A 27,876-nucleotide genomic window follows, 5' to 3' on the forward strand; every position below is an offset into this window, starting at 1 on the left:
TGGGATCTTTTAATAGCTAGTATGAACAAGAGGAATTATTGCAGTGTTTATTTGGACACCTGACAAGAGTTTTAAGACAAACTTGAAAAATTGTGAATCTATCCTTTAAAAGCAAAATGTACCATGCTTCTTCCTCCTGCAGGTCATTATTATTGTCACTTTGGATAATTGCCTAATTATTGTAATTTTGGAGGATAATTATTATATTTTTAAATTAGTTCTTTGGGTTTTTTTTAATGAAGGTGCATTGAACTGTCAGGACAGAAAAATATTGCATGGAGCCTTTTTTTTAAATTGTTGTAATTTATCTTTTGGGCCACTAGATGGCAGCATTAACAAATATAACGCCGCACTGCGCTCACACACAGGTTCCGCCCTCCTGGTGACGTCAGGACACGGAAGAAAACAGCCCGACTGGTGATCACGTTTCTCTTGTCCGTTGAATTTCTGTTTTTGAAAATCCTTTAGCAGCCGAACGCGTCCTCTCCACCAGGCAGACACAGATGTCTGCTCCTCCTGATGAAGGTTTGGTCGAGCTATGGACAAGGTCAGAGCGCTCTTCTTGCATCAAATACACCCTGTAACGATCCAGTACGCTGTATACAAGCACTTCATATCACTGGAACTCATTCCAACAGCTCAGACTCCTGTTATCATGTGCTAACCTGAAGTAGGAGCTTGATAAAAACAAATAAACAAACAAACAAGCAAACAAAAACAAAAAACAAGTACTCCATACGGTGCAGACAGATGCTGCCGCGCTGTTATAATCTCTGCCAGCAGCTCTGGACTTGTGCCACCACTCCAACACTCCAGCCATTGATTTGTAGTTTGTAATGAAAAGGCCTGTGATAACACCATGATTCCATATTATGTCCTGATGCCACCTGCCATCTCCATCTCAGATATGTGTGTGTATGAGAGAGAGAGAGAGAGAGAGAGAGTGAGTGTGTGTGTGTGTGTGTGTGTGTGTGTGTGTGTGTGTGTGTGTGTGTGTGTGTGTGTGTGTGTGTCTGTGAGTGTTTGTGTAAACCAATTGCATGCCAAAGAAAGGCAGTTTTATTTGATGGGAGGGATAGAGAGGTGTGATTGTTTTCAAGATTGGACTTTTTAGTCACACTGTTACAATATATTTTGGTGCTTCAATTATCTGTTTTACAGGCAGTAACAATAAAGGGACTCTGGTCAAACAAGGAAGACTTAGAGCTGAAACGATCATTTCATCTTTTGGTTGACTGACTGAAACAATGAATCGATCAGCAAAATGACTGCAGAATAATTTGCTGTTATTTTTTAAGCAAAAATACCAAACATTTGCTTGTTCCAGCTTCTCAGACGTGAGAATATAATATGATATGAAAAACAGCAAATTCTCACAACTGAATATTTTTCGGTTTTGGACTGTTAGTTGAAAAAAAAACAAGTAATTTGAATAACTCACATTAGACTCATTTAACAGGCAAAACAAATAAAGGATTAATTGACAAAATTATGAAGAAAATTATTAAGCCCCAATCTGTATTTCTTTTAACACACAAGGTAAGATTTTAAAGAGTTTGACCACAGGCCAAGACTTTTGAAACACTGACCCACCCACATGTTTTACCAGCCAACAACCAAACCTTTTCTGAATATTAAAAACATCATAAAACTTAACATTGTACTTATTATTTTAACTTTCAAATTACATCCTCTGCATATTTTATTTCTCTACATTATGGTGTGGTGCCAGGAATGTAATTCTTTTTTTTTATTTCAATTAGTTGTTTTTTTGTTTGTTTGTTTTTGCCTAAAAGAAGTCTCATTTGAGACTAAAAAAGTACCACTATTAGCCTTCAAAAAACTCCCTGTGTGTGTATTCACAGAATATAAACTTCTCCTCATGTTTTTACACTCCTCATCCCCTAATTTCCCAAAATATTAACAAGGATATGATTTTGGTAGCTACAGCCCTGTATCTTTTTAGATAGGTGTGTGCATTTGTTGCACTTGCAGACTCAGTGATGTGTGCTCTGTGCAGTGAGCAGGCCCGTCTGAGACAGCAGCTGGTGGAGGAGGACACAGAGGACTGGCAGAGGAGCCCCTTGTTCTCGGGCCTGGAGAGAGTCGGTGGAGTGGACCTCTCTTTCATCAAAGGGGATGACGTCAATGCCTGTGCCCAGCTCGTGGTACTGAGCTATCCTGACCTGGAGGTGAGCTGTGGCCTCTGTGTCATCACCATAACCACTCAATAGAGATTAATCCATGACCTTTGGTCGCCTCTAGTGGTGACAAGTGGGAACAGCGGCAGTGTTGACAGAAAAGATTAAATACAACACAAGTCTCCGGCACATCCAGCCACTTTAAATACACAAGCCTGCACTTTAGAGAAAAAGTGATATTCCCCCCAATACATTCTGTAAATATTGAATCACAGAATGTATTCAACACACATCGATAATGTCAATGGTCCTGCTTACAGTTTTATAAACTTCCTGCATAACTGACCTATGAAACCATTGTTTTCTATATGTCCATTTCCACTCGTTGTCTAATAGGATACTCTCAGCATTAATACAAAGTAATGACCAGAAGTGCCACCAGGACCCCACTGTTTCTTACATTGTTAGATTGCAACATAAAAACAGTTAAGGTCCATTTTCACTTCATCATTTGAATGTTTGTACAGATAACACACAGCAAGTTAAAATATGGCATATGAAACAGTTACTTATTCCATATTCTGTCAGTTACTCAATTCTTTTCGCTAGATGGTTTTGGGACCTGTAGTGCACGTTCAGGCTGCCAGATTTAGAAGATGTATAGTAGACAAAAAAAAAAGAACTTTAAGCTTTTGTTATTGGCTGAACTGGATTGTCCAAGTGTACTGTACATTACTGACAGTATGTACAGTGTAATGTAAACAAGTTAATTTGGTTTTTATAGCCCAGTATCACAAATCACAAATTTTACTGTGGGTTTTTTCAATCTGTACAACATACGATGCCCTCTATTCTTAGATCCTCAATTCCGATGAGGAAAATAAACCTTTAACGAGGGGAAAACTGGAAGAAACCTCAGGAAGAGCAACAGAGGAGGGTACTGTTTTCCATGACAGACATGTCATGTGTACAGAACAGACCAAAGTGCTGAACAGTGTGTAGCATACGGTAACAGGAAACAGCTCCCTGCTGCTGCTGGAAACAAAGCTGATGAAACTGGTGAGACTGAATCAAAACAGTAAAGCTGTGGGCCATGAAGCCAAAACAATCAGCTGAAAGAGGCTAAAATGCTTTATAGAACTGAGGAGAACTACAGAGTCTTTGGGTTCATAATTATGAGAGACACCTTTTATATCACACATTTCATCCATTGTTAATTCAAAATATTAATTAGTTCAGCTTTACGTTTAACCCGTATGTTAGTTTTTAAAGTGATTTTTCCACCTTTTTAAGGTATATCTGGGTCATGGGTTAGGGTTAGGGTTAGGGTAGGAGGAGGATCAGAGTCAACAATATGGAATCAAGCCAGATGTTCCTACCATAGCCAGCAACATCACTGCAGTTGTAAAATAATGATACAGAACTGCCAAATGCTTTGTAATAGTAAATGAATTAACAGTCACAAATATCACAAAGTGTTTGTTCAGACCTTGTGTCAAAAAAACATCCAAATTCAAAGGGACTTTTGAATGTTATTGATTCACTTTATAAAACTGTCCTCTAATCACTTAACCCATGCGCCTCTCTAATAAGTGTGATGAATTTTAATATTCTTTATAAAAAAAAAACAACCTTCGTTTTTCAAGTCAACCTAAGCACTCACAGCAGACTTGCATAGAAAGCAATGTTAATACACAGGAGAGTTGTGCTGTAATATACAATACAGCTCAAGGTCGAGTCTTGTTAAACAGGCTGTTGTTAAAGCGACCTTGGCATTTCCAATTTTAATTTCATTTACTTTTTGTGCAGCCTTTCACAAGCATTACTCCTTCCTGCTATTTATCTGTGCATTAACATGGACTGCTGGCACCTTCCCATTATATAACCCGTTATAATTAATGACATTTGTCACAGTACGTTGTTGATACATGGACCCAACGAGGCTAATGAAATGTTGTTCAGAAATGCTGTCCAATAATGTGATTATGTTCTCTGCTTGCTTTCAATTTACTCTAACATTGCCACCTAAGGCCATTTGTGACACGAAGTAATACTGGTAGTATGATGCACAGGGTCTAACAGAAAAAAGGCAAAGGCTTTCTCTTTTTATTGTACAAGACAATCCTTTTAAAAAGGGAACGTAACACACTTTTTAAAACTGTAAATTTAAAGAAATTCACATCAACATGCACACCCTGATTGTTGAAATTCTTGACATTAACAAATGTTAGGAATTTTATTTATGGCATGTAGTGACTTTTACAGAAATCTCCATGAACAGATAACAGATGATGAAAATCAATATTAAGTTTCAACTGCAGTAAGTAGCCTACAAAAAACCCCCTCTCTACTTTCCTGCATAACACCCAGAAATGTTTTAACACATCGGTACTGCCAAGGACATCTTTGTGTATGACATTGACATGGTTATTGACGTTTCTGATAACAGAGTGTATTCAGGGATCCTCCCCGTGTGGAGGCTTTGGGCTCATCTTTGAGCAGAGGTGAGAGCTTTTGTGTGTTACATTCGTAGCCACTCCTGTAATCCTTGACCAAGGTGTTTAATGTTACAGTGTCTGAGACCTTGGCACGTCCTCTCATTGTGCGCAGATTTTCAAATCGGTCAAAGAGTTGTGTCAATGCTGCGGCTCCTGGCCTCCTGAACCCTACTGATACTGATAGATAATGAAAATGAAACAAATTATAACAATTTCAGGAACCCAATACAGCAAAAAGCAATAATTATATATAGTATAATATTTATGTTTAATTTAAAAAAAGACCAGTTAGCTGTCCAAACTTTTATAACTATCAAACTTGAAAGATTATAACTTTGAAACATGTCATTTTTCATATCTCTTTACTCTTGACAACATCTGACAAATGCATGTCAGATATATACCCTCTGATATAAAATATATTCCAAATGGTCTTCATTACACTAACAACCTGACATAGATTATGTTTCAATTGTTTCAAGGCAGTAGCTGACATAATTAAACAAACCCACCACACTGCTGGACAGCATCTGTGCTGTTTTGCAATGGATACAAAATTGAATCAATGTGGCAATCAGATCACATGAATGGAAAATAGGACCAGTATTTCCGATTTGGTACTTTACCTTCAGTAAATACCCATCTGTATCACCAACCATAGCTGAGTTTCTTTGACTTCACACTTCATCTATTAGAGTCCAACTGAATCAATTAGTCATCCCGTTTTGCAGTTATGTCGTGTGAATCATGTCAATGTGTTGCTCAAGTACAGTTTAGCAGGAAACAAATGGTCGTGGATGGACTTGTGAGGAGATAAAACTTTTATTAACCCGTGTGTCTGCCACCTCCTCTCTTCCCAGCTGCTGTATGAGAACAGTCAGATGGTGACCCTGACGGCCCCCTACATAGCTGGCTTCCTCGCCTTCAGAGAGACCCCCTTCCTCTTTGAGGCTCTGCAGCGGCTAGAGAAGAACGATCCCAAACTTATGCCTCAGGTCAACTTCTGTACACAAACATACACACACACACACACACATTAATGGGATCATATTCATTACTTCATAAAATATGTCTTTAATTTGTCTTTTCATTATTTTCAATTATGACACTTTCTAGAGGTGGAAGAGGGAGCAACATGTTGTGTGTATAGGAGGAAATTACAGGCATGATGTAGAGAAGTAAAACTTCTTTAAAAATGTGTATATTTGTAAGTTGTTTGACTATTTGTATATTGTGAATGAAATCCTGTTTCACCACACAGTAATAGTGTATATGTGGAGGTTGTGATCACACGATTGAGTGAACCTGATGAAGCATATACAAATGTGTAGGCTAGCTTATCATAAAGACCGCAAGCAGAGGGAATTAGCAAGCACTGCCCAAAGTTTAAAAATACGCCTATGAAAAGCTGTAAAGCACTGTTGTCACAGTGAGGTTTTCAGGTCTGGCTCTATGGTGCCTGTTTAGATCCAGGCCCAAACTTTTATTTATTGACTGCATCTGGCAACCTGGGTTATAGCCTAATGCTGCACTGAAGTACTGAGCAGAGGGATAAACTGTTAGCTACAGCACGTAATGCCCACTAATGTCAGAATGAACTGTTTCATTGATTTGTTAAACAAACTCCACTTTGGATGTATTCTTTCTGAATGTAATAAAGGCAAATATTTTAAGGTTTTGTGAGTCTTTGAGAAACAGAAAGTACTCTGGACAAAGCCAGGCTAGCTGTTTCCCCCCCAAGTCTGTATGCTAAGCTAAATTAATTCCCAAAAATGATGAGCAACTCAGGATGGCAAAAGAGAAAAGTTGCTAACTACTGTATATCAGGATGGGTTTTCTTGATAAATGGTGGTGATTTTAGGACATTTCAGTCTCTCATGGTCAGGCTCAGCTCTACAATTTAAGACCTCGTTCAACTTAAATCAGTCTAGTTGTTGCTCTGTTAGCCTCAGGTATACTCAGGCTCAGTTGTGCTTTGAGTTTAATACTAAAGGCGGCGTGCTAATTTATATGGTATGTTAACAGGCTAAATGTAAGCAGATCAGTGTTGCATGCTAACTGTAGCATGTTAACATTCATCTCAAAGTACAGATTGAGGCTGATGAGACTTTTATGTGATTAGTTTTTTTTTAGGTATCCTGGATGAAATGAAGTGTGGGATTTTTCCCTTTTAAAATAAGTGATAGTTTACTTACACACCTAACAGTGTGTACAACTTCCTGACATTATTGGGCTACCTTAATTGGTGTAAACCCTCACGTCTGGCTCTTAATGCATGTTAAGACCATGGATGTATTATGAGAGCTGGATATGGCACTGACTTTTTCTATTATGAATTTTTGATGCATGGAGGTTTCATATTTGTAAAACTTTCCTCAAGCCGAGAAAAGTGCTTTAAAAATCTATGACATCATCACAATATAAAGTCTCTTGACTGGTGGTAACTCAGGCAGGACCAGTGGGGGAACACTACTACGCATATTCAGTGGGCCACACAATGCGGAAGCATACCAGGAAGCTAGAAACTTTTATTGGCGTATGCGCCAGCCGAGCAATCCTTATTGGACTGAATGGGCACCATTTTTGGTTCAGTATCCAGCTCTTGTAATAGGTCCATGGTTAAGACACAGTGAATGAATTACAGCACTGACAAAGCTCTTCTCTTTCCCCTCCAAAAGTCGCCTCTCACACGTCCTCACCCACTCACTTCTGTTTGTCACAGCCAACATGCCTCCCTCCCTTGCTCACTCCTACTCTTCTTCACTGTCACCATGCGTGCACAAGCACACACACACCCTCACCCACCGCGCACACAGTCATGCACACACGCTCGGATTTACCTCCACTGACATTTAGCCCAGGACCGATGCTGTCAGTGCTCCCTTTATCTGCAACCTTTGAAGTGAATTTTCCTGTTGACTTATGAGTCACTGCAGAATTACGTGTGTGAAGTCACCTTTGGCTTCAAGAAATCATCGGTGTGTGCTGGAGTTGGGAGTGTCAGAATATCAGTTCAAGAATCTCGTCTCCTGCTAACTTTAACTTTTGAAGCTCGGGATAAAGAAACTCTGCTATCTCACACTGTGCACTATCATTGTATCAGACAGTGGTTTCAGTTTGGGCCCGCTGACTATAGATAAGTGGGGGAAAAGCATTTTAACTTGTTATTACAGGGATATCACAGGTGGAGCTAATGGCATTAACGACAGCTGTTCTTCTGAAGCGTCTAAGTAGTGATGATTAACATAATTAATCACACCTATGTCTTCTCCTGCTATATCTCAGAATGTCTGCTGTTAGGGATGCACAATATTGGATTTTTTGCTGATATCTGATATGCAGATATTTCCAACTCATTGTGTCCGATTGCTGATGCCAATACTGATATATACACATATTTTTTTCCAGCTGGCTGAGGAGACTATTATGCATGCAAGCATAGATTGTACTAAGTATGATCAAGAAAGACAATATATGAGGGAAGAATTTAGTAAGACTTGAGTTCAGGAGCTCAGACTTAAAACTTTAATGAACCTGCCAAGTGGGTGGAGCAGTAGAGTTTTCTTTGAGTTTATTAGACAGACGGGATTAATCTGTAGGATTTAATCTCTGGTCCACACTCTGGAGCAGAAGGTGGCGGTAATGCGCCTAAAACGCTGGTTGCCAACCGCCGTTATAAACCAAAAAGAAGAAGGTTTTTTTTTTGTTTTTTTTTTTAAACCAAACAGAGTGGTATATCCTATCAGCAAGGGTGTTTCCTATCTATGCAGCCGAACATGGCAGCTCCTCCGCGGACTATTTTACCCTGACGGTCCTGGTGCTTCCTCCGCAGGCTCCACTCCACTCAGCTGCTTCTTCCCACTTTAACCTGAATAAAAAACTGGGGCTTCGGTTGGATCCACACGGAGAGCCGGGGCTAACGTTAGCTGAGAGGCTAGCGGAGCGTTAGCAGCAGCATAGCCGGAGGGAAGCACAGCCAGCTAGCTTCCGCTAGCCTCCCAGCTAACGTTAGCTGAGAGGCTAGCGGAGCGTTAGCAGCAGCATGGCCGGAGGGAAGCACAGCCAGCTAGCCTCTGCTAGAAGAAGCAGCTGAGTGAAGTGGAGCCTGCGGAGGAAGCACCGGGACCGTCAGGGTGAAACAGTCCGTGGAGGGAAACACAGTCAGGCGGTGAAGGAGAAGGCAACATATCAGCCTCTCATAATCGGCAGAAAATGTTCATTTCGGGCTGATGCCGATATTTCATTGTATAGCTTATACAGGCCGATACCGATGACATGCCGATAATATCGTGCATCCCTATCTGCTGTGAAAAAGGTCTATTAGTCTGGAAACACGTCAATGTGAAAAAATGCTGGACAGTGGTGCAGCAGTTCAGAACTTGATTCATTTCTGCACAAATATTGAGAAATGCATATTTTACTTGCTATTTGTGATTTTATTATTATTATTATTGGTTTAGAAACATGCACACCTATCATATGTTTGAGAATTTCATCTTCATGTTTAATGGGACTGGCGATTTTGTTTTTGCCATAGACAAATTAATTTCACATATGTCATTTGTGTGTATGTGTGTGTGTCTTGTGTGCCCTCTCAACAGGTGGTTTTTGTGGATGGGAATGGTCTCTTCCACTACAGAGGTAAGACAAAATGCCTGACAATAAGATTAACCTTTTCACAGCGGACATTTTGACAGGTCATGGCAAGAAAAGCACAGCTGCAATTAATAACATAGATAATGACCGGCTTTGTTATTGTGCATGCTGGCTGTAGACTGTGTGTCTGTGATGCTGATGTGACTTACTGGCATGTTTAATGGAACTAAGCCATTGTTAACTAAATTAGTAACACCTGTGCTTTTCTTACTATGAAAAGTCAAAATATCAGCAGTAGAAAAAAGATGTATTGCAATCAGATTCCCAAAGTCATTTTTATGGCAGCAGTTGGGTTCATATTGTGTTAACAATACTTAACTATCTGGATCCCGCAGGGGTGAAAAATTCAACATTTTGGGTAATACGCTTATTTGCTTTATTTCAGAGTGAGATGAAAAGATCAATATCAATCTCATGTTTGTGCGTTAAGTCAGGATATCTTTAGCCTAGCTTAGCATAAAGACCAAGGAAACTCCCTCTAAAACCACAAATTGTTGTTTTTACATTTTTGTTTATGTAAGGGTTAAACAAACAAGATACAATGTGTTAATGATTTAGAGATGTTGGTAGCTATATATTCTTTTTTTTAATGTTAGACAGAGCCAGGCTAGCTGTTTTTCCAGTCTCTATGCTATACCAAGCTAAGCTAAGCATGTCCTGACTCCACCTCTGTGCTTAAAGGATATGGCTGAGAATATTATATTTTTTCCTACTGTGAACAAATCCCACGAAAAGACCAAAACAAAATAACTTGATACCATCATAATTTACTTTGTCTGTGTATCCAAATCCTGACATAGTAAATTCCTCTGTGCCATAGATCTCCATTGTTGTCTAAAAACACAAAAATAGGATGACATCTTCCTTCATGATCATGAATATGGTTACTGTTGTTTATTTTTGTATTTATTTTTCACATATTCACTAGAGAACCAAATGTGTAGTAATCCATGGCTGACAACTCCAACATAGACACTGTTTACTCCTGTTTGAGTAATGTTTGCTAAGAACTACAGTGCCCCGCTTTTTAAATTTATTTTTTTAATAAGTGCAACTGTATACTTCAGTCGGAACAAGACAGGGTAGAGAGATCAGAAACTATTGAGAAATGGACTGACGCAGAGGTGGATTTGATCTTCAGTGTGATTTATTGACAACTCTCATTTAGTAAGCAAATAAATGTATTTCTCAAAATGTTGAAGTATTCCTTTAAGAAATGATATAACAGAAACTTGGAGAAACACTTGTTAAGACTTAAGGGTGAGTTACTGTCACTATTTGACCCGTGCAGAGTTCGGCCTGGCGTGTCACCTTGGAGTGCTGTCAGGGCTGCCCTGTGTGGGTGTAGCCAAGAACCTGCTACAGGTGCAGGGTGTGCACAAGAGTGAAGAGCATCAGTCACAGGTGAGACTCTACAATTTTAGACCCTGTTTTAACCTAACTTGAACTCAGCTTTATCCACAGTTTTTAATAAAGTTGAACATCTGTTTTCTTCCCTTCTGTGCTGCAGAGGTTTGTTGTTCAGTGACTCAGATTACACAACACGTCAGTGTTAAAAAGATGTTGAAAAGATGATGTACTACTTCATATTTTGTGTTGCTTCTAGTTGCGTACAAATGTTGCCTCTGTAAAAGAGCTGCCAGCCTTGACAAGAGTCAATTAATGAATTATTTAAGTCAAGTTTTCAAAGTGTAATTTTTTTTCCTCTCGTGTTTATTGCTTGCTGCATTCTTAAAAAAAAAAACAAAGAAATGTCAGGGAGGGACAAAGCAAAGGACAGAATCCTCAATTACTTTTGAATGTGCACCTGTGTGTACATGTGAACTCACACTTATGCATCTATTCGTCCGTGCGTGTGAATGTGTGCGTTGGTGCGTGTGTGCTGTTTGACAGTGTGACTTTTATTGCAAGCCAAGGCCTCCTTGTGTAGCTAATGCTAATGTGACTCTCTGAATACAAATCAAGCTGGAACAAATACTTATGTATACCTGTGGGAAAGCAAAATTTGGATTTCATTAATATGCAAATGTTCACTTTGTTTCAGTCTGGTGCCTCAGTGACCTGTTGAGACGAGAACAACAAGAAGTTAAAGTTAAATTTGCTTGACGAACGGGCATCTGGCTGTTGTCTAAAATAAGAACATAATATTAAGTTAATATCTTAATTTAATATAGTAATAAAGTTCATATATTTAATTTAGCAGGAGAGGCTCTGGTGTCTGCTACTTTGAGTTTCTGTAATGTAGTTGAATAAGTCAGATTTTTTTAAAAATCACTCACTAAAATGTGTAAAAAATAAGTGCATTATTGACACTAGAGGGATTTCAAATGAGTCAGCAGAAAAGAAAACTAAGATTCTCAGATAACTCACATTACAAACATATATCTAATAGCTTATGTTGTGCTGGGATCTGGTGCAACTGGATTATATTTCCACCTGTGTCTCTGCTATACACATCGATATTTAGACTGCCGTAATGTCCATTTCTGATGAGCATTTCAATGATATTTTCCCAATAAGAATTGTGCATTTCCATCATGTGGATTGTAGATGCATTTACACACACTATGTCGTTACTGCATCTGTCATCCCTTCAGGAGATGCTTTGAAATGCAACATTCAATATGTTTGGGTGGACAACCTGAAGCAAACTGACAAGCACATAGTCAGAGGATGCAAACTCCTCACAGAAAAGGCCTTGAACCCTGTAATTTTTTTTTTTGCACTGAAGTGACAGTGATAATAATTGAGCTCAAGTGCTTCCCCTCAGGAAAATGTCATTATGCAAATCCTTTATAGATGATGTTGATCTGTACAAGAGGAGTGATGGGCGTCTCCTGTAATGCTGATGACAAGTGCTACTCAAAAGATTTCAAGGGAGCCAATGTGGACGGCTCTAGCAATCATATGATCCATTGCTAACTCAATTAGCAGGCAATACACTCACTGCTTATAACCCCAGCAGTCTTCATGTAGTCGTGTAACATGCTAATATAATTCTCTGTTGGAGTGTATCCATCTCCCTCAATTAGTGTTAGTGGGTTTGGCGTCAGAAAAATGTTGGGTCATCTCTGCCATGGGGAGGAATCTGATCTCTTTGTTTACACGGAATATGGTCACCTCCAAGGCTGCTGTCAAACATATCTACTGATGCAATCTCTCTGTGCCAAAAATCCTAGTGGCTCAGTCATGTTCACGTTTAGGTATCGGGTAGCATCAGCATTGCACACCCATGCTCAAGCTTTTAGCTTTGGATCAGTTTCTGTGCATGAAATTTTATAACCCCCTTCTCGTCCTTATTGAGATAATTGTCACTCTCTGGGGCTCTGTCTAATTTGTCTACAGGCATGCACAGAATTGCAACGTCAACACCAGCTTTGGCGTTTGATCGCTTGGTCGGAAATTAGCTTTGAAGTAATCCGTGAAACACAAGCCATATCAGGCTCCCTACCAAATTTTGGAAAATTAGCCGTCTTGGAATAAGATTAGCCATTACTTCATGTGCAGACACACCGCCATGTACCACTGACAAGAGATACGCTGTCATACTCAATTGGATGTCAGTAAAAGTTTCCACAACCATTGCCAGCTCACTGAGACTTTTCAAAAACCAGTATGCAGTCTGAGAAATGTCTCTGAAGGTTACAGACAGACCTTTTCTCTCAGTTGCAGTAATTACATGTTTTCAGCCTTGAGAGTAAAAGTGTGTACGCGTGTGTGTCATTATCAAATGCAGGTGCACAGACCTTTTGAAGGAATTAATGTGAAAATATAACACAGTGGAGCAAAAGTATTGTTTGTATGTACAAATAGACATACACATTTGTGGCAGGATGACCTTGTGGTTAGACTCATTCAGAAGTTTTTTGTGGTTATTTCGACTCATATTCAGCCTTACTTCTTAAATACTTCTTAAAGGAGTAGTTCAACATTTTGAAAAATGTACTTTTTTCTTCTCTTTGTGAGATTTGAAGATTGATACCACTCTCATGTCTGTGCATTAAAAGTACTTTACCGATGTACTATTGCATTCCTATAACACTGTCAGACTCACTATGTCTCAATCTTTTACAGTATTCCATGCATTATTCTTCCTTGTGTAGGAATAACACTACACTTGAAATTAATATTAAGCACTCATAAATTATATGGGGCACCACTCTTCACTTTGAAGAGAAAAGTTAAATAATTCAGTCTTATATCTGAAAGTCGTAAATTCTAAATACAAGGAGTCATACATCTGTCGTAAAGAAATACACAAATACAACGACTTGGCAATATATCAAGATATTAACTACTATGGGATAGGGATGAATGGGAACATGAAGTATATATACATATATACAACTAGAATGAATGAATTAATGCATGACTGAACGGGTAAATTAAATTAAGCTTTTGCTGACAGAATGAAGGAATGAATCTAACTATATAAAGCAAGGAATCTCTGTCTATATGTAAAGACGGGTGATAAATTAAAGGAAAACTGGTACAGGTCTGAATGCTTGACCCCTACAGTGAGGGGATGCGGTGGCTCTGTTATGCTTTGGGGGGCATTTTGCTGGCATGATGTGGCCATATTCATCAAACCATTCAGTGACCCCTCGTGCCCTGTGAATTGGGGCATTGTCATCCTGGAAGAGATCACTCCCGTCAGTATAGAAGTGTTTCATCATAGAATAAAGGTAATGACTCCAAACAACTTTGTATTGATTTGCAATGACTCTTCCCTTTAAGGGGACAAGTGGACCCAAACCATGCCAGTAAAATGCCCCCCCACAGCATAACAGAGCCACCAGATCCCCTCACTGTATAGTGTCAAGCATTCAGACCTGTACCGGTTTCTCCTTTAATTTGTCACCAGTCTGTTTTTCCCAAAACGGTCAAGTATTCCACAAAATCATGACAAAAATCAGGCCATAGATTGAGAAAATTCCAGTTGTTCTGGGTCAGAGAAAAGACTTTTGAATCTAGTTGAATGGAAAAATGTAATTTATTTCTTTCAGAACTAAAATACTAGACCAGCTGACTTGTCCCCTCAACTGACAATGTCCATTAAAGGACATGCATGCATCTTGTTTAAGTGTCCTTGAACAAAACACTTGACTACTCAACTAACTTACAACTACAGTTTAGGAACAGTTAGGGCTTCCTCACTCAAATATTGAACCAGTGTGCCACTGGCTGCAAGCATACTCCCCTAATCATTTGGCTACTACCTACTCACCATAATATTATGATTATTTTGTATTTCTTGAATTAACAGTAGCTAGCAGTGGATCAATTAATTTCTTTCCTACTTTACAGTTTATGTTTATTCATTTTCACCCTCTTTACAATATCATCTGAATCAAGATAGACCTTAGTTGAAGAGATAGACAGATGAAAATATTTTTTGTAAGTTGTTGAGTTTTGATTGGTATCAGGGTATATTTCCTGTGGCCAGTCAGCTATGAACAATGTTACTGTGTAACCGTGGACACAATCCCTTTTTCTTCCTTTTTAGCAGGGACAATGAGGAACTACTAAGGGATGCCAGTGAAGGGACATTTAGACAGATCATTAACCAATAGACACGTTCCATCTTCTGAAACAGATAGCCTGCTGCCTAAAACAAATGCCTACAAGCCCACAGAGTTTAAAAAAGAAAAAAAAGACTATCATTTACCATGGAGCCAGTGCTGTCTGGGACAGCACAGATTGTTTGATGCTTGGAACCCACCAGTAAACCCATCCATACATTGTGAAAATGAGATATGCCCAGATCGTTTCGCAGTCAGATTAGATCGATGTCAGGACTTTTTGTGCTGTGTACAGGAAATTCACCCGTTTTTTCTTTTCTTTTGTCCTCTATATTGTAAAATGATATCCTCGATGTAGCTCAGAGTCTCCTCAGATCTTGTGTCCTCTATTTGTTTTCCCTTCCTCTCTTTCTTGGTCCTTAACTGTCTCATTCATTGCCTCATTCCTTCACCTGCAGTGTGTCTCCCCTTCTCTCCTTTCTTTCTTTTTCTCCCTTTTCATCTCTTTTTCTTTCCCCCCCCTCTTTGTCTATCTCTCTCTCACTGATCACTGCCTGGCTGTAACTCAAACTAGTATGTTATTGATGACTTGCTCTGTCTTTCTGACTTCTGCTGTTCTGGCTTCAGTCCTACACTTGCCCCCATACACACACACACACACACACACACACACACACACACACACACACACTGTTGGCCTCATCCCAACCGGGATCTGAGGCCCTGTGCGGCCCCTCCTGTCTCCCTGCTGGCTGCTTGCTGTAATCAGTCATAGTAGAGCAGACACCCCATCCATCATGAAGGCTAAGCTCCCTTCATCGCTCTGGCCCATAACCCACAGCACACCCGTCAACAGCAGCCCACATCACTACCATCTGACTTTGCACCGTCTCTTTGACTGTGAGAGGAAAACTTTTAGTTCCTATTGGAAAAAATGAAAGCTCACTTTTAAAATGCAGTGATCTTTAGTTCATCATCAACTAATCAAATATGAAACATCTCCAGCTTTAGTGAAGTTACTGCATTAATTAAATATCACATCAGTGTTAAGTCTGATTCGACTGATAATGCAGTTTGATAATGTTTTCTCTGTATGGTTGATTTAATACTAGACTAATAGGCTTAAGCAGTTGTTGCAATCTCAGTCTATCAAGTCTTTTTTTCTTTTCGTTATTAGGAAAGTTATTAATTTAATGGACATGCAAGTACAGTATCTCAGTGGCAGCTATGGGAAGAGTTGGTAAATGCCAACAAAAGGTCTTGCAGTGCTTCCTTCTCTATCTCCATAAGCTCCGTAACACCTGTTGTTCTTTTATGAAATAAAAGGAGATATTTCCCTTCCACAGTTTCTTGCTTCAGTAATTGACAAGTTCAGTGCCTGTTGAAAACGTGCCTGTTCAGTACGGGCCGATTTCTTATTGTTATATTGTTATTGTTATGAGCTGGGCACGTGCCTTTGTCCCACTCAGCAAGTCAGAGCCTAGAAGCCCCGCCTCGCTGTGATGTGACAGTGTTTATATCAAAAAGCCCCCACTGCACTCAGACATGGAGCTGAGCGGCTTCACTAACGTTTCGTGTGTCCAGATTGCACCAAATTCGACACTGCATGTCCTTGGGACCACAGCAATACACCCGCCAAGTGTGAAGTTGAGCGGATGAACAGTGCTCGAGATATGCGAAGGACACACATACACACAGACAGACAGAGGTTCCTTGCTTCTTAGTTAGATGAACTGTAGTGCCCATTCAAAATGTGTCCGAGACATCCTACAGTACGAACGTACATGCTAAGTTTCATTCGCAGTACACAGTTCAATAGTAGAGTTTAAGTCCTCTGACTTTTTCAAGTCATTAACACTGTGGATGAAATCCCACCTCTGACCACAGTGTGGGTTGCAAGGGCAGAGTGGTGCTGTCTGTGTTTCCGCTCGTTGACTCCACGAGCAGAAGAAGAAGCAAATCAACGTTGTTTATAATATTTTCGTATATTTCTCGAGAACTGCTCATCCAAACAACTTCACATCGACATTGTACTTCCTTGAGTCCCCAGCAATACATCAGCCAGGTATGAAGTAGATTGGGTGAACAGATCTCAAGATATGCGAAGGACAAATATAAAGACAGACAGATAGATTCCTTGCTTTATACAGAGAGATTACTAGCAAAGTGGGTGACCAGCTGATTTCTATCAGTTTATTAAGTTTTCATACAAAGATGTGGATTTGGGTTTGATGATAGTGTGTTCTGATTAAAAATATGAATGATTGAGTGTCCGCATCTTTGCTATTGTTTAAGCCATTGTTTGGCTGGTGTAGTGAAAACGTGAAGATTTGACTGTGTTTTTAATTCTGGTTGTAAGGTGTGAGCCTTTTACTGAAAAAGATAACTGACCAAAACTTCTTCAGCACCTCATAACAATAATAATAATAGTAATAATCTTATCCACAGGCAGTTAGTGCTGGATTATAAAAACATTATATTTTGAGCTCTGTCACTGGACAGAAAAGCCTCATTAAAAACACCCTCCCTCCTGTATTTGAGTTCCTTTGTTCTGCTGAGGGGTACAACTGGTTTATTCATAGCTTTATTGTATTAGGCTTGTTATTTACTTTAATATGGGTATGGCACTGTAGATATTTGGCTGCTCACTGCTGAGAAAAATAGTTTTCTAATTTGTTCATTTTTAGTACCTTGATACTTTACGCATGAACTGAAAGATTTTGGTTAATAAAACATTTAAAAAATTTAAATCAAACAAGGTGACTATTTATTTTACAAAGAAAATGACACTTTGTCTAAGAGTTTTTACATTTTTATTTATTTATTTATTTATTTATTTGAGGAAAAAAACTTTGTATATAATATAATCAATCCTAAAGACAGCTGTCAGCTGTCTTTAGGATTGATTATATTTTGTCAATCAAGGACGTCATACTATTATTCAAAAAATAATTTGTTTGTTCTCAGTTTGGAGTTTTGAAACATAACTCCAAATATATGGACATGAGAGTCGAGTCAGACAGAGATTAGAGAGTATGAAGCCTCCACGGCAGGTTAATGGTTTGTTTCAGGTCAGTAGTATTTGTATTGGCATCTTTTTTGTCTTTCATTTTTCTTTCTTTGTCTCTTCAGATAGCTGCTCTGCAGAAAGGAGGAGACAGCTTCCCACTCACAGCTACCTCAGGCAAAGTGCTCGGAAAGGTGTGGAAAATGACAGATGCACAAAAAATAGAAACAAATACTGACGTCAAAGAACAACCACCCTGTGAAAAGTCAAACCCAACAAAATGCTTACAACAGTCAAAATCAGAGAGATAGAGAAAAATGTTGAAAAGTTGTTAGATAAACATCAACCTGTGTCTCTGTCTCTCTGTCCAGGCACTGCGTAGTTCTGACAAGAGCTCAAAGCCGGTGTATGTGTCCGTCGGCCACAAGATCAGTCTGGACACAGCTGTACGCCTCACACACTCCTGCTGCCGCTACCGTGTCCCAGAGCCTATCAGACAGGTACACACGCACACACACACACACATGCTGACCTAGGTCACCTTTGGGGACGTTACATAGTTACATTCATTTCCTGGAGACTTATTCTAACCATAACCATAACCGCAGAATTTGACCAATTAGGGAAATGGCTTTTGTATCCAATTGGACAAGTCTTTGGTCTGAAATTTGTCCCCAAAAGTAGCCTATGACACACACACACACACACACACACACACACACACACACACACACACACACACACACATACACATACACACACACACACACACACACACACACACACACACACACACACACATACATACACATACACACACACACACACACACAAACAGCAGAGCAAGAAGCAAAAGATTCTATGATCAAATGAAACAAAAGTTGAACTCCTCAGCTATGAGGCAAAGCGCAGTGTTGGAAAGCGAGCAGTGTTCATCACTCGTGTAACAGCGTCCTGCTGTGAAGCGGGGAGGTGTGAGCATCATGCTGTGCGGCTCTCTTCCGCAGCAGGGCCTGGGAGACTTGTAAAAATTGAGGGAACAATGTGTGCGGCTAAATTAAGAATGCTCTAATTTTGTGTTGGATTTTTATTCCAGGACCAATGCAGAGAACCACACAAACACTGAGGCAGCATTAGGAAATATAATGTAATTTTATTTCATTTTGAAAACTACAGTGTGACAGTTTTATATGCTCCAAGGCAAGCAAACAATCTATTTCCTGCCCTGGAGCGTATTAACATGCAACAAAAGCAACAGCATTGGATAGAATAGATAACCAAGGCCACATGGGAAGTTATAATGAAATACTGAGAAGTTGGTCATATATTCAGATTGTTACTTATTTGCTTCTACTGGTGGGTTGATTCATGCTTCAGTGACAGTAAGCAAACAGCCACAACAGCATTTAAATACCTGCTAACCTGATATGAATCAATTTGGAGTTTAAACATGATACTCAAATCAACAAAAATAAAAATAAAACAATATGTAATGTAAAGTAAACATTCCTTTTTGTTTCAGATTTCACTGGCATGAGTATTGTGGCATGACAACTTCTACACTTCAGTAGTTTCTTTGTCTTGCTTTTGTGACAAGTTTTGTGAATGAAATGAACCCCCAAACTGAGTGGAACAGATAGCATTATACAGCAGTTTTGGGTCGTCAAATTGCAGAAATGAAATGTTGTTCATTAACAGCTGTCATTTGGTTAAAAAAGCTGTTTACAACCGGTTTGTGCAGTTAGGAGGATTTCAGTTTGGTGAATCAAACCTGGGACACATGTATGAGTGAGCCTCACAGAAAAACAGAAGAGAGATTTGAGATAGGAGTCCAAAACACGTTCTGCCATGAAGTCCAGTGTGCTGTTGATTCTTTGAGCATTTTTTGCTTTTTATGTCTGCTTGTCAGTGACTGCAGGCTGAGTTTTACTGTAGATTATACTGTTAACTGAATTCTGGGCAACCCAGAGGTGGTGATTAAGATTACTGCTGTTCAGTATGAATTTTTTAGTGTCCCTTTTCTCATATTGTCCATCTATAACGTGTACTCTGCAGTGCATCCAGCCCCCTATGACTCTTAAAAAGGATAAGTGGGTATAGAAAATGCATGGTATGTTCACAGCTTTCAGGAGTAGAGCCAAATGAGTCGTAGTTTTGACACACTTTTTCAAAAAAGATCTTAAACAGATTTGTCTGTGTAACATAAAAAAACCCACTAACTGTCATTTTTCTGATAGGAAGTAAAAGAACCTGACTTTCCTTGAACTGATCCCTCCATCCTGCCTCAGGCTCTTTTTTTCTGCCACTAGGCTGTGCTGTGCTTCTGTTGTTCAATATCTTTTTACTTCCACTGCACAGAAAACACACATTCACACACAAGCACGTACACATCTCAAAATCAGTTTTTCACCAGGGGAGGTGTAGTAGTGGTTAACTCATCCCCTCCTGTGTGTGTGTGTGTGTGTGTGTTTATTTCATCAAAATGTGATGTGTTTAGCTGGGGGGGGAGAGGGGAGGTGCCTCCACCAGCAGCAGCAGCAGCAGCAGCAGCAGCAGGGACTGAATGTGGACATCAGAGAAAAACCAGGGACACTCTCACCTTCATCTGTCCAATCACTGCCACCTCTTTTTTGTGGCTTTATTTTTTTCTGGCTTTATCTTTTTGACATCATATTGCTGACATCACAGAAAAAGCCCCTCACAAATCAAGTTCTGGTGAGTGTCATGTGCGTAGTTGAACTCTGCATTTACGTCACTCTTTTGTGGGCAGGACAAGATTCACGCCCCTCAGGCTTGCGAAACTTCAGTCACAACTTGTGGAGAAAAAAATCAAAAAGCTGTCAATCTGACAGGTCGTCTTTTTGAAGTTTGAAAATAGAAGAAGACGAGCTGCAGTGTTCTTCCCCTCTGTCGAGATGCTTGTCACAGGCAACAACAGGAACAGGTTGGGCGGAGGGGAGACCTGTATACACACACAACAACAACTTTTACAAGTACACACACCCATTAATGTAATTTCCACTGTCAAATAAATATATATGTGTGTTGTCATACACACATAAACTTGCCCACACTTAGTCACACTCAGCAGCTAAAGGTTGTCAGGTTTCTGTGGCGAACAGTGTGTTGTGGTTTGTGACTAGTTGTGGTTCACTGCTGGGACACAGAGGAGTGGTGGAGTTTGTCAGATAAGGGCACAGTAAATGCTTATGTATTCTGGAGAGAAACACTGTGTGAGTGTGATCAGCTGTGCACCGGAGAAGCAGATATGTTATTCATGTATACAGGCAGAGGCACAAATCTATGAAGAGAAGTAAAACAATGAAAAGTTTTCACAGTGCTAAAAGTTTGTGCCAGGAGAAGTACTGATGCTGGTAGCATATGCAAGTGTGTGAGAATTAAAGTTAAAAACAACATTAAAACAGCAAATGTCTTATGTATGAATGAATATGAGCCTCCAGCACAGATTCAGTGCTACTTGTCATTAATTCTCCAAGTCTCTGTAACTCTGCTGAAAGGATGAACACTATTCTTCCAAAATATGTCTAATACGTCGCTCCAAAATCTCCCATAGGTGTTCAGTGGGGTTGAGATCTGGTGACTGTGAAGGCTGTAGAATGTGATTCACATCATTTTAACACTCGCCAAACCATCAGTGACCCCTTGTGCTCTGTATGGAAGCATCTCCATTTGTCACATTTCTCCACCCGTTTATTCCCGTTTTCATCTTTTGATATGTCACCAGTCTGTATGTGGCAGAAATAGAATAGGCTGGACCGGCCACGGAACAGCCATATAACCCTAAATGTCTGTCCGTCAATGACTCACTGACTCACTGACCCTCTGACTGAGTGATGATTACATCCTCAGGGGGCCTTTACAGTGGAGCCCCGAGCACAGCTCACTCCCAGGGAGACTCAGCAGGACTGAGAGTGAGCACTGTCCCGAAATAAGATTTTTAAAAACACACATCTACCGACCGCAGTATCTCATATGGAGGCTCCAACACTGACAGGAGCACCAACACGTGGATACAAAGAGACACGATGGATCCATTTTACCAGCCCGCATGGAGGCCAGCAGCTAGTTAGCATGGCTAGCATCGTTGGTAGAGCTGTGCTGTGCTGTGTGAAGCCCATAGACTGTATAAAAATAAGGTGTAGCTGTGATGTTTCCAGTCCTGTAACAAATTGGCCACAATTTCACACATTGATCATACAAGGTCCAACCATATACTAGGTTTTGACCTAGTCTTGTTCTCTCTTACACAGACATTGATTTTACAAGTAAAGATTGGTTTACCCCTCATGGTTAGTACTACTCTGTGAAAGCAGTTGTATAATGTCTTCTGTGGCTCTGGAGTTACTTTCCAAAATCTGAAAAAAACAGAAAGCCTGCATTACAAACTATGGGCATGGGGTTTGAAAGATGTGGGTGTTGTCTGGAGTAAAAGGTCTAATGAAAACATACCACAATCGTTGCCTTTTGGAAAAAGCCAGTGTTAGGTACTGAAAATCTGAAAGGTAAAGCTAGGTACTGAAAATCTGAAAGGTAAAGCTAGGTACTGAAAATCTGAATATCTAGGCCTCTGCTGTGCCATTCTTGTTCAAATCTTTAAGTCCCTTTAGAGCCCTTCATTTTATTTTAACTTGTTACTATTACTTAATAGTAATAGTGGAATGCCCCTTTGATCAATTAATCACTAAAATCTATAAAATGTCTATAAAAGTACTAGATACTAAAACCCCATTATTTTCAGAAAATATAGCTTCTTTAGTTTGAGTAGCAGTCTAAAACCTAAAAGTATTCAATTTCCAAATAAATTAATTTCCAACTTGTATTCAATGATCAATAGGTAACAATTACTACAAAGTCCTTGCACACCAGAAAGTCTTATTGACAGTCAAGTGGATAAAAAAAAACAGCAACAAAAAAAGAATTCCTGCACACTCTTGACTTAATATACAGTGTGTATATGATAACGGTGGTGATGGAGGCGTGAAGAAGAAATGGCACTAATGAGTACAAGTAATCGACAGTACGCAGGATTTTTTTGTTTTATTCAGTTTATCAGTGAAGTGGTAGAAAGCGGCAAATATAATAATCATGTTTGAGAAACTGAAAGAAATTGAAAAATGACATGATAAACATAAAATAAATAGTCAATTCATTATCATATTTTTTTTACTGACTGGTTTTCTGTTCATTAGCTAATCAATTGACTAGATATTTTGACAATACTTGCAGAGAAGAGCATTTTAATATTCTACCATAGAGAACGATTAATACATTTTGGTTGTAGAAGGTACAAATTATGTCTTGGATTACTACAAGGTGTTACTCACACATGCATGATACTTTGTAATCATGACCGTCAGAGGAAAATTGCTAACCTGCCTACAAATTAACCCTTCACTCAGTGTCTCTGCCTTGTGTCTTTTTTCCTCCTTCTCCATACTTCTATCTGATGAGATCCTCTCACCTTACATCATGACTGAAATAAACCCCTCCTTCCACAGCTTGAGAGATTCAGAGAGAGAAAAGATGAAAGGGAAAAATGACATCATGGTTGGATTCTGCAGTGAAGGCTGATGTGTGAATGCACTGCAGCAGAATCTTATGTACCACAGTGCAAAGCTAAAACACACACGCACACACTCACTCACACACACAGGACAGACTAATTCACGCCCTATCTCAGTCCTGCTCTCTCACACCATTAAATTCTCACACTCTTTTGGTATCCCATGCTTCACTTGATAAAGCCTTAGAGAACATGTGATGGGAAGTAGAAGGCGGCCAGATACATAAACCTCTGTGTGGATTCATGACTAAAACTATGTGTATGCACAAAGCCAAAAATATGCATACGTATTCTTTTCCTCAGATTTATAAAGCTGTGCGTACACATAGCTCTGTTTTATAATCTCAATCATTGAGGAACTGTGAGTACGCGCATGAGCCTCATTTCCACTCCCACAATTAGCCATAAATGGATGAAGACACACCCTGAACCAGCTGTTTTCATATCAATTTGCCGCCTGCTCTACACTGTCAATGAAACAAACAGGAAAGAAGAAGTGCTGTTTCACCGATTGCGTTGCACCAGTGAGGTTCTCCAACAACAGCAGCTCTTTATAGCGTCCATGTTATTAATTCATCACATGAACCATCGTCAGCAGTGATATCTCAGAAATGTAATCAGTGATTAGTTTGTAATGCTCATATCTAAACCGACTTTACAAGGTGTGACACAACTAAGGATAAAATAAGATTAAAAGCAAAAAAAGATGTTAACTCCTATGTAAATTAAAAGAATGAAAAAATGAACCACACAAAAGCAATTAATCAATTAAAAAATTTCCATTTTACAAATCTCACACACACAAAAAAACTTGCTGCAAGTTTACTTTTTCTTGAATTCATATGGTGCAACACCAGCACCCTGGCAGCCTGTCAGCTGCTGTCAATCAAACACAGACACTGACGCACCCCTCTAGCCATCTGAAACTAAAAGGAGCATTTCTGATATTTCCTCAAAGACTTTGTTTCTTCTTTTTGATAATAACCTAAAAACAATAGATTTTTAAGAAACAAAAGTTGGTCTTCAAACCTTACTTTGTATTCATTAATGGACTGTTGTTGACCGTGTGTGTATTCTCTTCTGCATGGTTCTGCTTGACATTCACAGCATCAGTGACAATGTTCAATTGGTACACTTCCACCTTGTTATTTCCAATAGGTCAAGTTAGCTGAATATGCAAAAATGACATTTGTCCACAGGCAAGCGTACAATTCAACATGATGCATGATGTTTCCAATAATAGATGTATGATAAAAACTTTAACCGTAACGCTATAAATGGAGCAGTTCTTTCAAGAAATGTTCTCGGGAAATCAACAGCTGCTTTTAAACTCAACACAACTAACTAAAACACATCTCTGAATTTTAGTCCCAAACTACAAAGTTATTTACAGGAGACAGTCAGGGAATTATTAGGAAATAATGGACCTATAGTTGTGCTTGAAGGGATTATTGTGTAGCTAGAGACAGCTGACGTGTGCCGCCACAAAAAGTAACAACACACTTGGGCTACAGAGGTTACATAGATACTTCATGGGAACTGTAATAAATGTGACTGGTCAGTTTTGGCTACACTTTTTTTCTCCCACAATTTTCTAATGCTGGTTGTTATTAAGAGTGAAGACAACATGAAGCTTGTGGAAGAAAAGTTATCTTCTCCTTTCCAGACACATTCAGCGAAGCCATACCCACCACAAACCTCCTGCTCACCACAGTATCACTCTGTCACAATGAATGAAAGAACGATAACTGCACAGCAGAGGTCTCCTATTCACTATAGACCTTCCCAATATCTCTCTATGTCTCAAAGCAAATGACAGACTGTAAAACACAATTACTGTGGGGAATAAAATTAAAGTATGATGCAGCTTGATCATATACAAAACATTCATGTAGTGCTGTGGTGCTACCAACGGGTGAAATCTGATGCTGAACTAAAAATCAAAACCTCACACTCACTTAAATATGGACAACATAGAGAATGTGTCAGTTTGTTTTGGAGTCTAGACACAGAAAAAGCTAGAGAGTATGTCAGAGCATGGGCAAATATACTATATACTAAAACACTTCACATTTATATAAACACACACATGCACAGTCAATCCACAGATATAGATACACTGTGCCTGTACACACACACACACACACACACACACACACACACACATGCACATCTCCTGCTCCTTCCTTCCTGTCCTTCAGGAGTTAGTTAAAGGCTCTAATGAGCAGCAGTAGAACTGAAACCTAATTTTCTTTAAGCTACCGTTCACAAATATCACAAATATTTCAGTGGTTTTATCTAAAATTTTAAAGCGTACTTGTCTCATTACACTTGCTCTCATCTCTTGTTTATCACCTAATAATATGTTTAAAACAAATTACTTACCTCAACCTCTCTCTCCCTTCCTACATATCCTGTCTACTATACACAAGCGAATAAAGGCCCCACAAAACATCCAACAAAAGAAAAAGTCTTAGATAATTTTCTTGTAATTGCCACTTGTGGCCACAGTGGCTGCTGGTTACCAAAAGTTACATTTCACTTTAAAGGATAGGTTCACAATTTTTCAAGACTGTCATGTCTTCTTACAACAGTCAGGTGTCCATATGAACACTGAAAGAGATTTTCCTCGCTGTAATCATTCCTCCTGTTCATACTGGCTATTCAAAGATCCTTTCAAATGCACACTATACACACTAAGTGATGGAGGCCAAAAGCCACAGTGTGTCCACACAGTCATTTAGTGCAAAAATGCATTTAAAAGTTTATCTGAAGCTTATATGAGTCTTCAGCAGTCTGAGTTAGTCATATCAAGTGGATATCTGCCACATTTACAGTCTTTTTAGCATCAAATTCCCTCTTTGTGTTTCCTCAGACAGTGTTTCCCTGTTGAGCTGCGGTGGAAGTATAGTAACAAAAAGAGGATCTTTGGCACTAAACAGACTGTAACATTGAAAGATATCTACTTGATTTGACTCATTTGGATGCTGAAGCTTCATATTAGCTTCAGATAAACTTTAAAATATATTTTTGCATAGGAGGAGGACTGTGGATATTGGTCCCCATCACCTACATTGCAAGTGCAATACAAATGGCCTGTATGAACAAGAGGAATGATTATGGCAAGAAAAACTGATTTCAGTGTTCATTTGGGCACCTGACTGTTGTTTTAAGACAGACTTGGAAACATTGTGAACCTGTCCTTTAAGGGCAGCATTTTCTTTCCTAATGCAATTTTTTGGACAAATCCAATTTGTTCATCATTTAATTTTGTTGAACCGATGAAGCCTCTTGGATGAATGTCAAAACATCTTCAGGACTTTCACAGTAAATCTTGTTACCTTTTGACTCATCATTTCTATACATCCTATCATCTGGATGACTGAGAAGTTTGACAGACAAATTTATCGCTAGTTTTTGCCTAAATGTTTGTGTACATGTTACATGCTATGCATGTAGTCTTGGGGCACTTTTGGTCCATCAGTCATTATCTCTAGCCTGAAATCCATTACACCCTCCCCCCCAACTCCATCATCCCTCCACACACATACACACACACACACACTGATGGGAAGACATCCACTGGTAATGGGACTCTGAGGAGCTGGCCGAGACGTACAGTAACAGCCTATTTCCAGACCTCTCCTCTCTGTCTGAGTGCTTTGCACTGAGCGGAAGTCACTAATTATGCTCCCTCTCTTTCCACAGTAGTCACCTGTACACTGCTCGCTCTCTGTGATTCTAGTATGCCTTTTAGAGTTGAGAAATTAGTTCATACAAGACTGGAAAAAGTCTCCATGTAGTCTAAAGTTTCTGTCAAGTTGGCTCCTGGAAAGATCAGAGGCTGTGTTCCTGCATAGCTGATGTTTATCCATGGCTGCAGTGAAACAATCTCCCTGCAGAGCCACCCAAGCACAAAACATCTTCCTTAACAGTACTGTAAGGTTCTTTGGATATTAAATGTGTACAACTTCCCTGTTAAGAGGACATAAATGTGGCTCCGTCTTGGGTTTCCATACCCTTTTCCGAGCAGGAAGACAGGAAATGTAAAGCTTCAGAGCTGCACGACCAGAATGCAAAAACAGAAGGAATTTCAATGTGAGTGGTAGGCAATGGGGAGCCTGCATGCATAGAATAAAAGAAATGTGTGAGGATATACTGTATGTGGTGAGAGGAGGAGGAGGAGGATGCATGCAGTGTGTGTTTGTTTAAGAAGAGAGATATTGCTGATGTGTGTTTTGTGTGCAAATATTGGAACCCAGGACATATTTGTGTGTAAGAAGTGTGAATTTCTGCTTTTTTTTTTATTGTATTTCTGTTTATTTTGTTGGCACTGCAGTCTGCAGATGCAAGAATTCGCTCTGCACCCCAGCAGACCATAACATAAAGTGTGTGTGTGTGTGTGTGTGTGTGTGTGCGCTCTCGTCACCAGAACCCTGGCTTGTGCGTGTGCCTTGCTTTTGATGAG

General features: G+C 39.5%; 1 protein-coding gene and 1 long non-coding RNA gene across 4 annotated transcripts in view; one reads left to right on the plus strand and one right to left on the minus strand.

Annotated features, from left to right (window-relative positions):
* The first annotated feature begins 383 nt into the window (after positions 1 to 383).
* The window catches only part of LOC122979208 (endonuclease V-like), an 81,322-nt gene continuing 53,829 nt past the window's right edge, over positions 384 to 27,876 (plus strand). For 2 of the 3 annotated variants that reach the window (XR_006402817.1, XM_044346467.1), the window contains exons 1-7: positions 387 to 547; positions 2,021 to 2,192; positions 5,500 to 5,634; positions 9,241 to 9,280; positions 10,587 to 10,699; positions 17,950 to 18,018; positions 18,196 to 18,324. Coding sequence is in view for 2 of the 3 variants with exons in the window: in XM_044346467.1 (XP_044202402.1) it covers positions 504 to 547; positions 2,021 to 2,192; positions 5,500 to 5,634; positions 9,241 to 9,280; positions 10,587 to 10,699; positions 17,950 to 18,018; positions 18,196 to 18,324 (702 nt within the window). In the remaining variant the exon portion in view is untranslated. Of the gene's footprint in view, positions 548 to 2,020; positions 2,193 to 5,499; positions 5,635 to 9,240; positions 9,281 to 10,586; positions 10,700 to 17,949; positions 18,019 to 18,195; positions 18,325 to 27,876 lie in introns of all 3 variants that reach the window. The other variant, XM_044346465.1, reaches the window with a different exon arrangement.
* Positions 4,218 to 5,557, minus strand: LOC122979209. Its single transcript, XR_006402818.1, has 2 exons — positions 5,470 to 5,557; positions 4,218 to 4,816 (listed from the first exon to the last, which is right to left on the minus strand). It is a non-coding gene; the product is annotated as an uncharacterized LOC122979209 (long non-coding RNA).

This window comes from Thunnus albacares, chromosome 3 (genome assembly GCF_914725855.1).
Source record: "Thunnus albacares chromosome 3, fThuAlb1.1, whole genome shotgun sequence".
Classification (NCBI taxonomy): Eukaryota; Metazoa; Chordata; class Actinopteri; order Scombriformes; family Scombridae; genus Thunnus; species Thunnus albacares.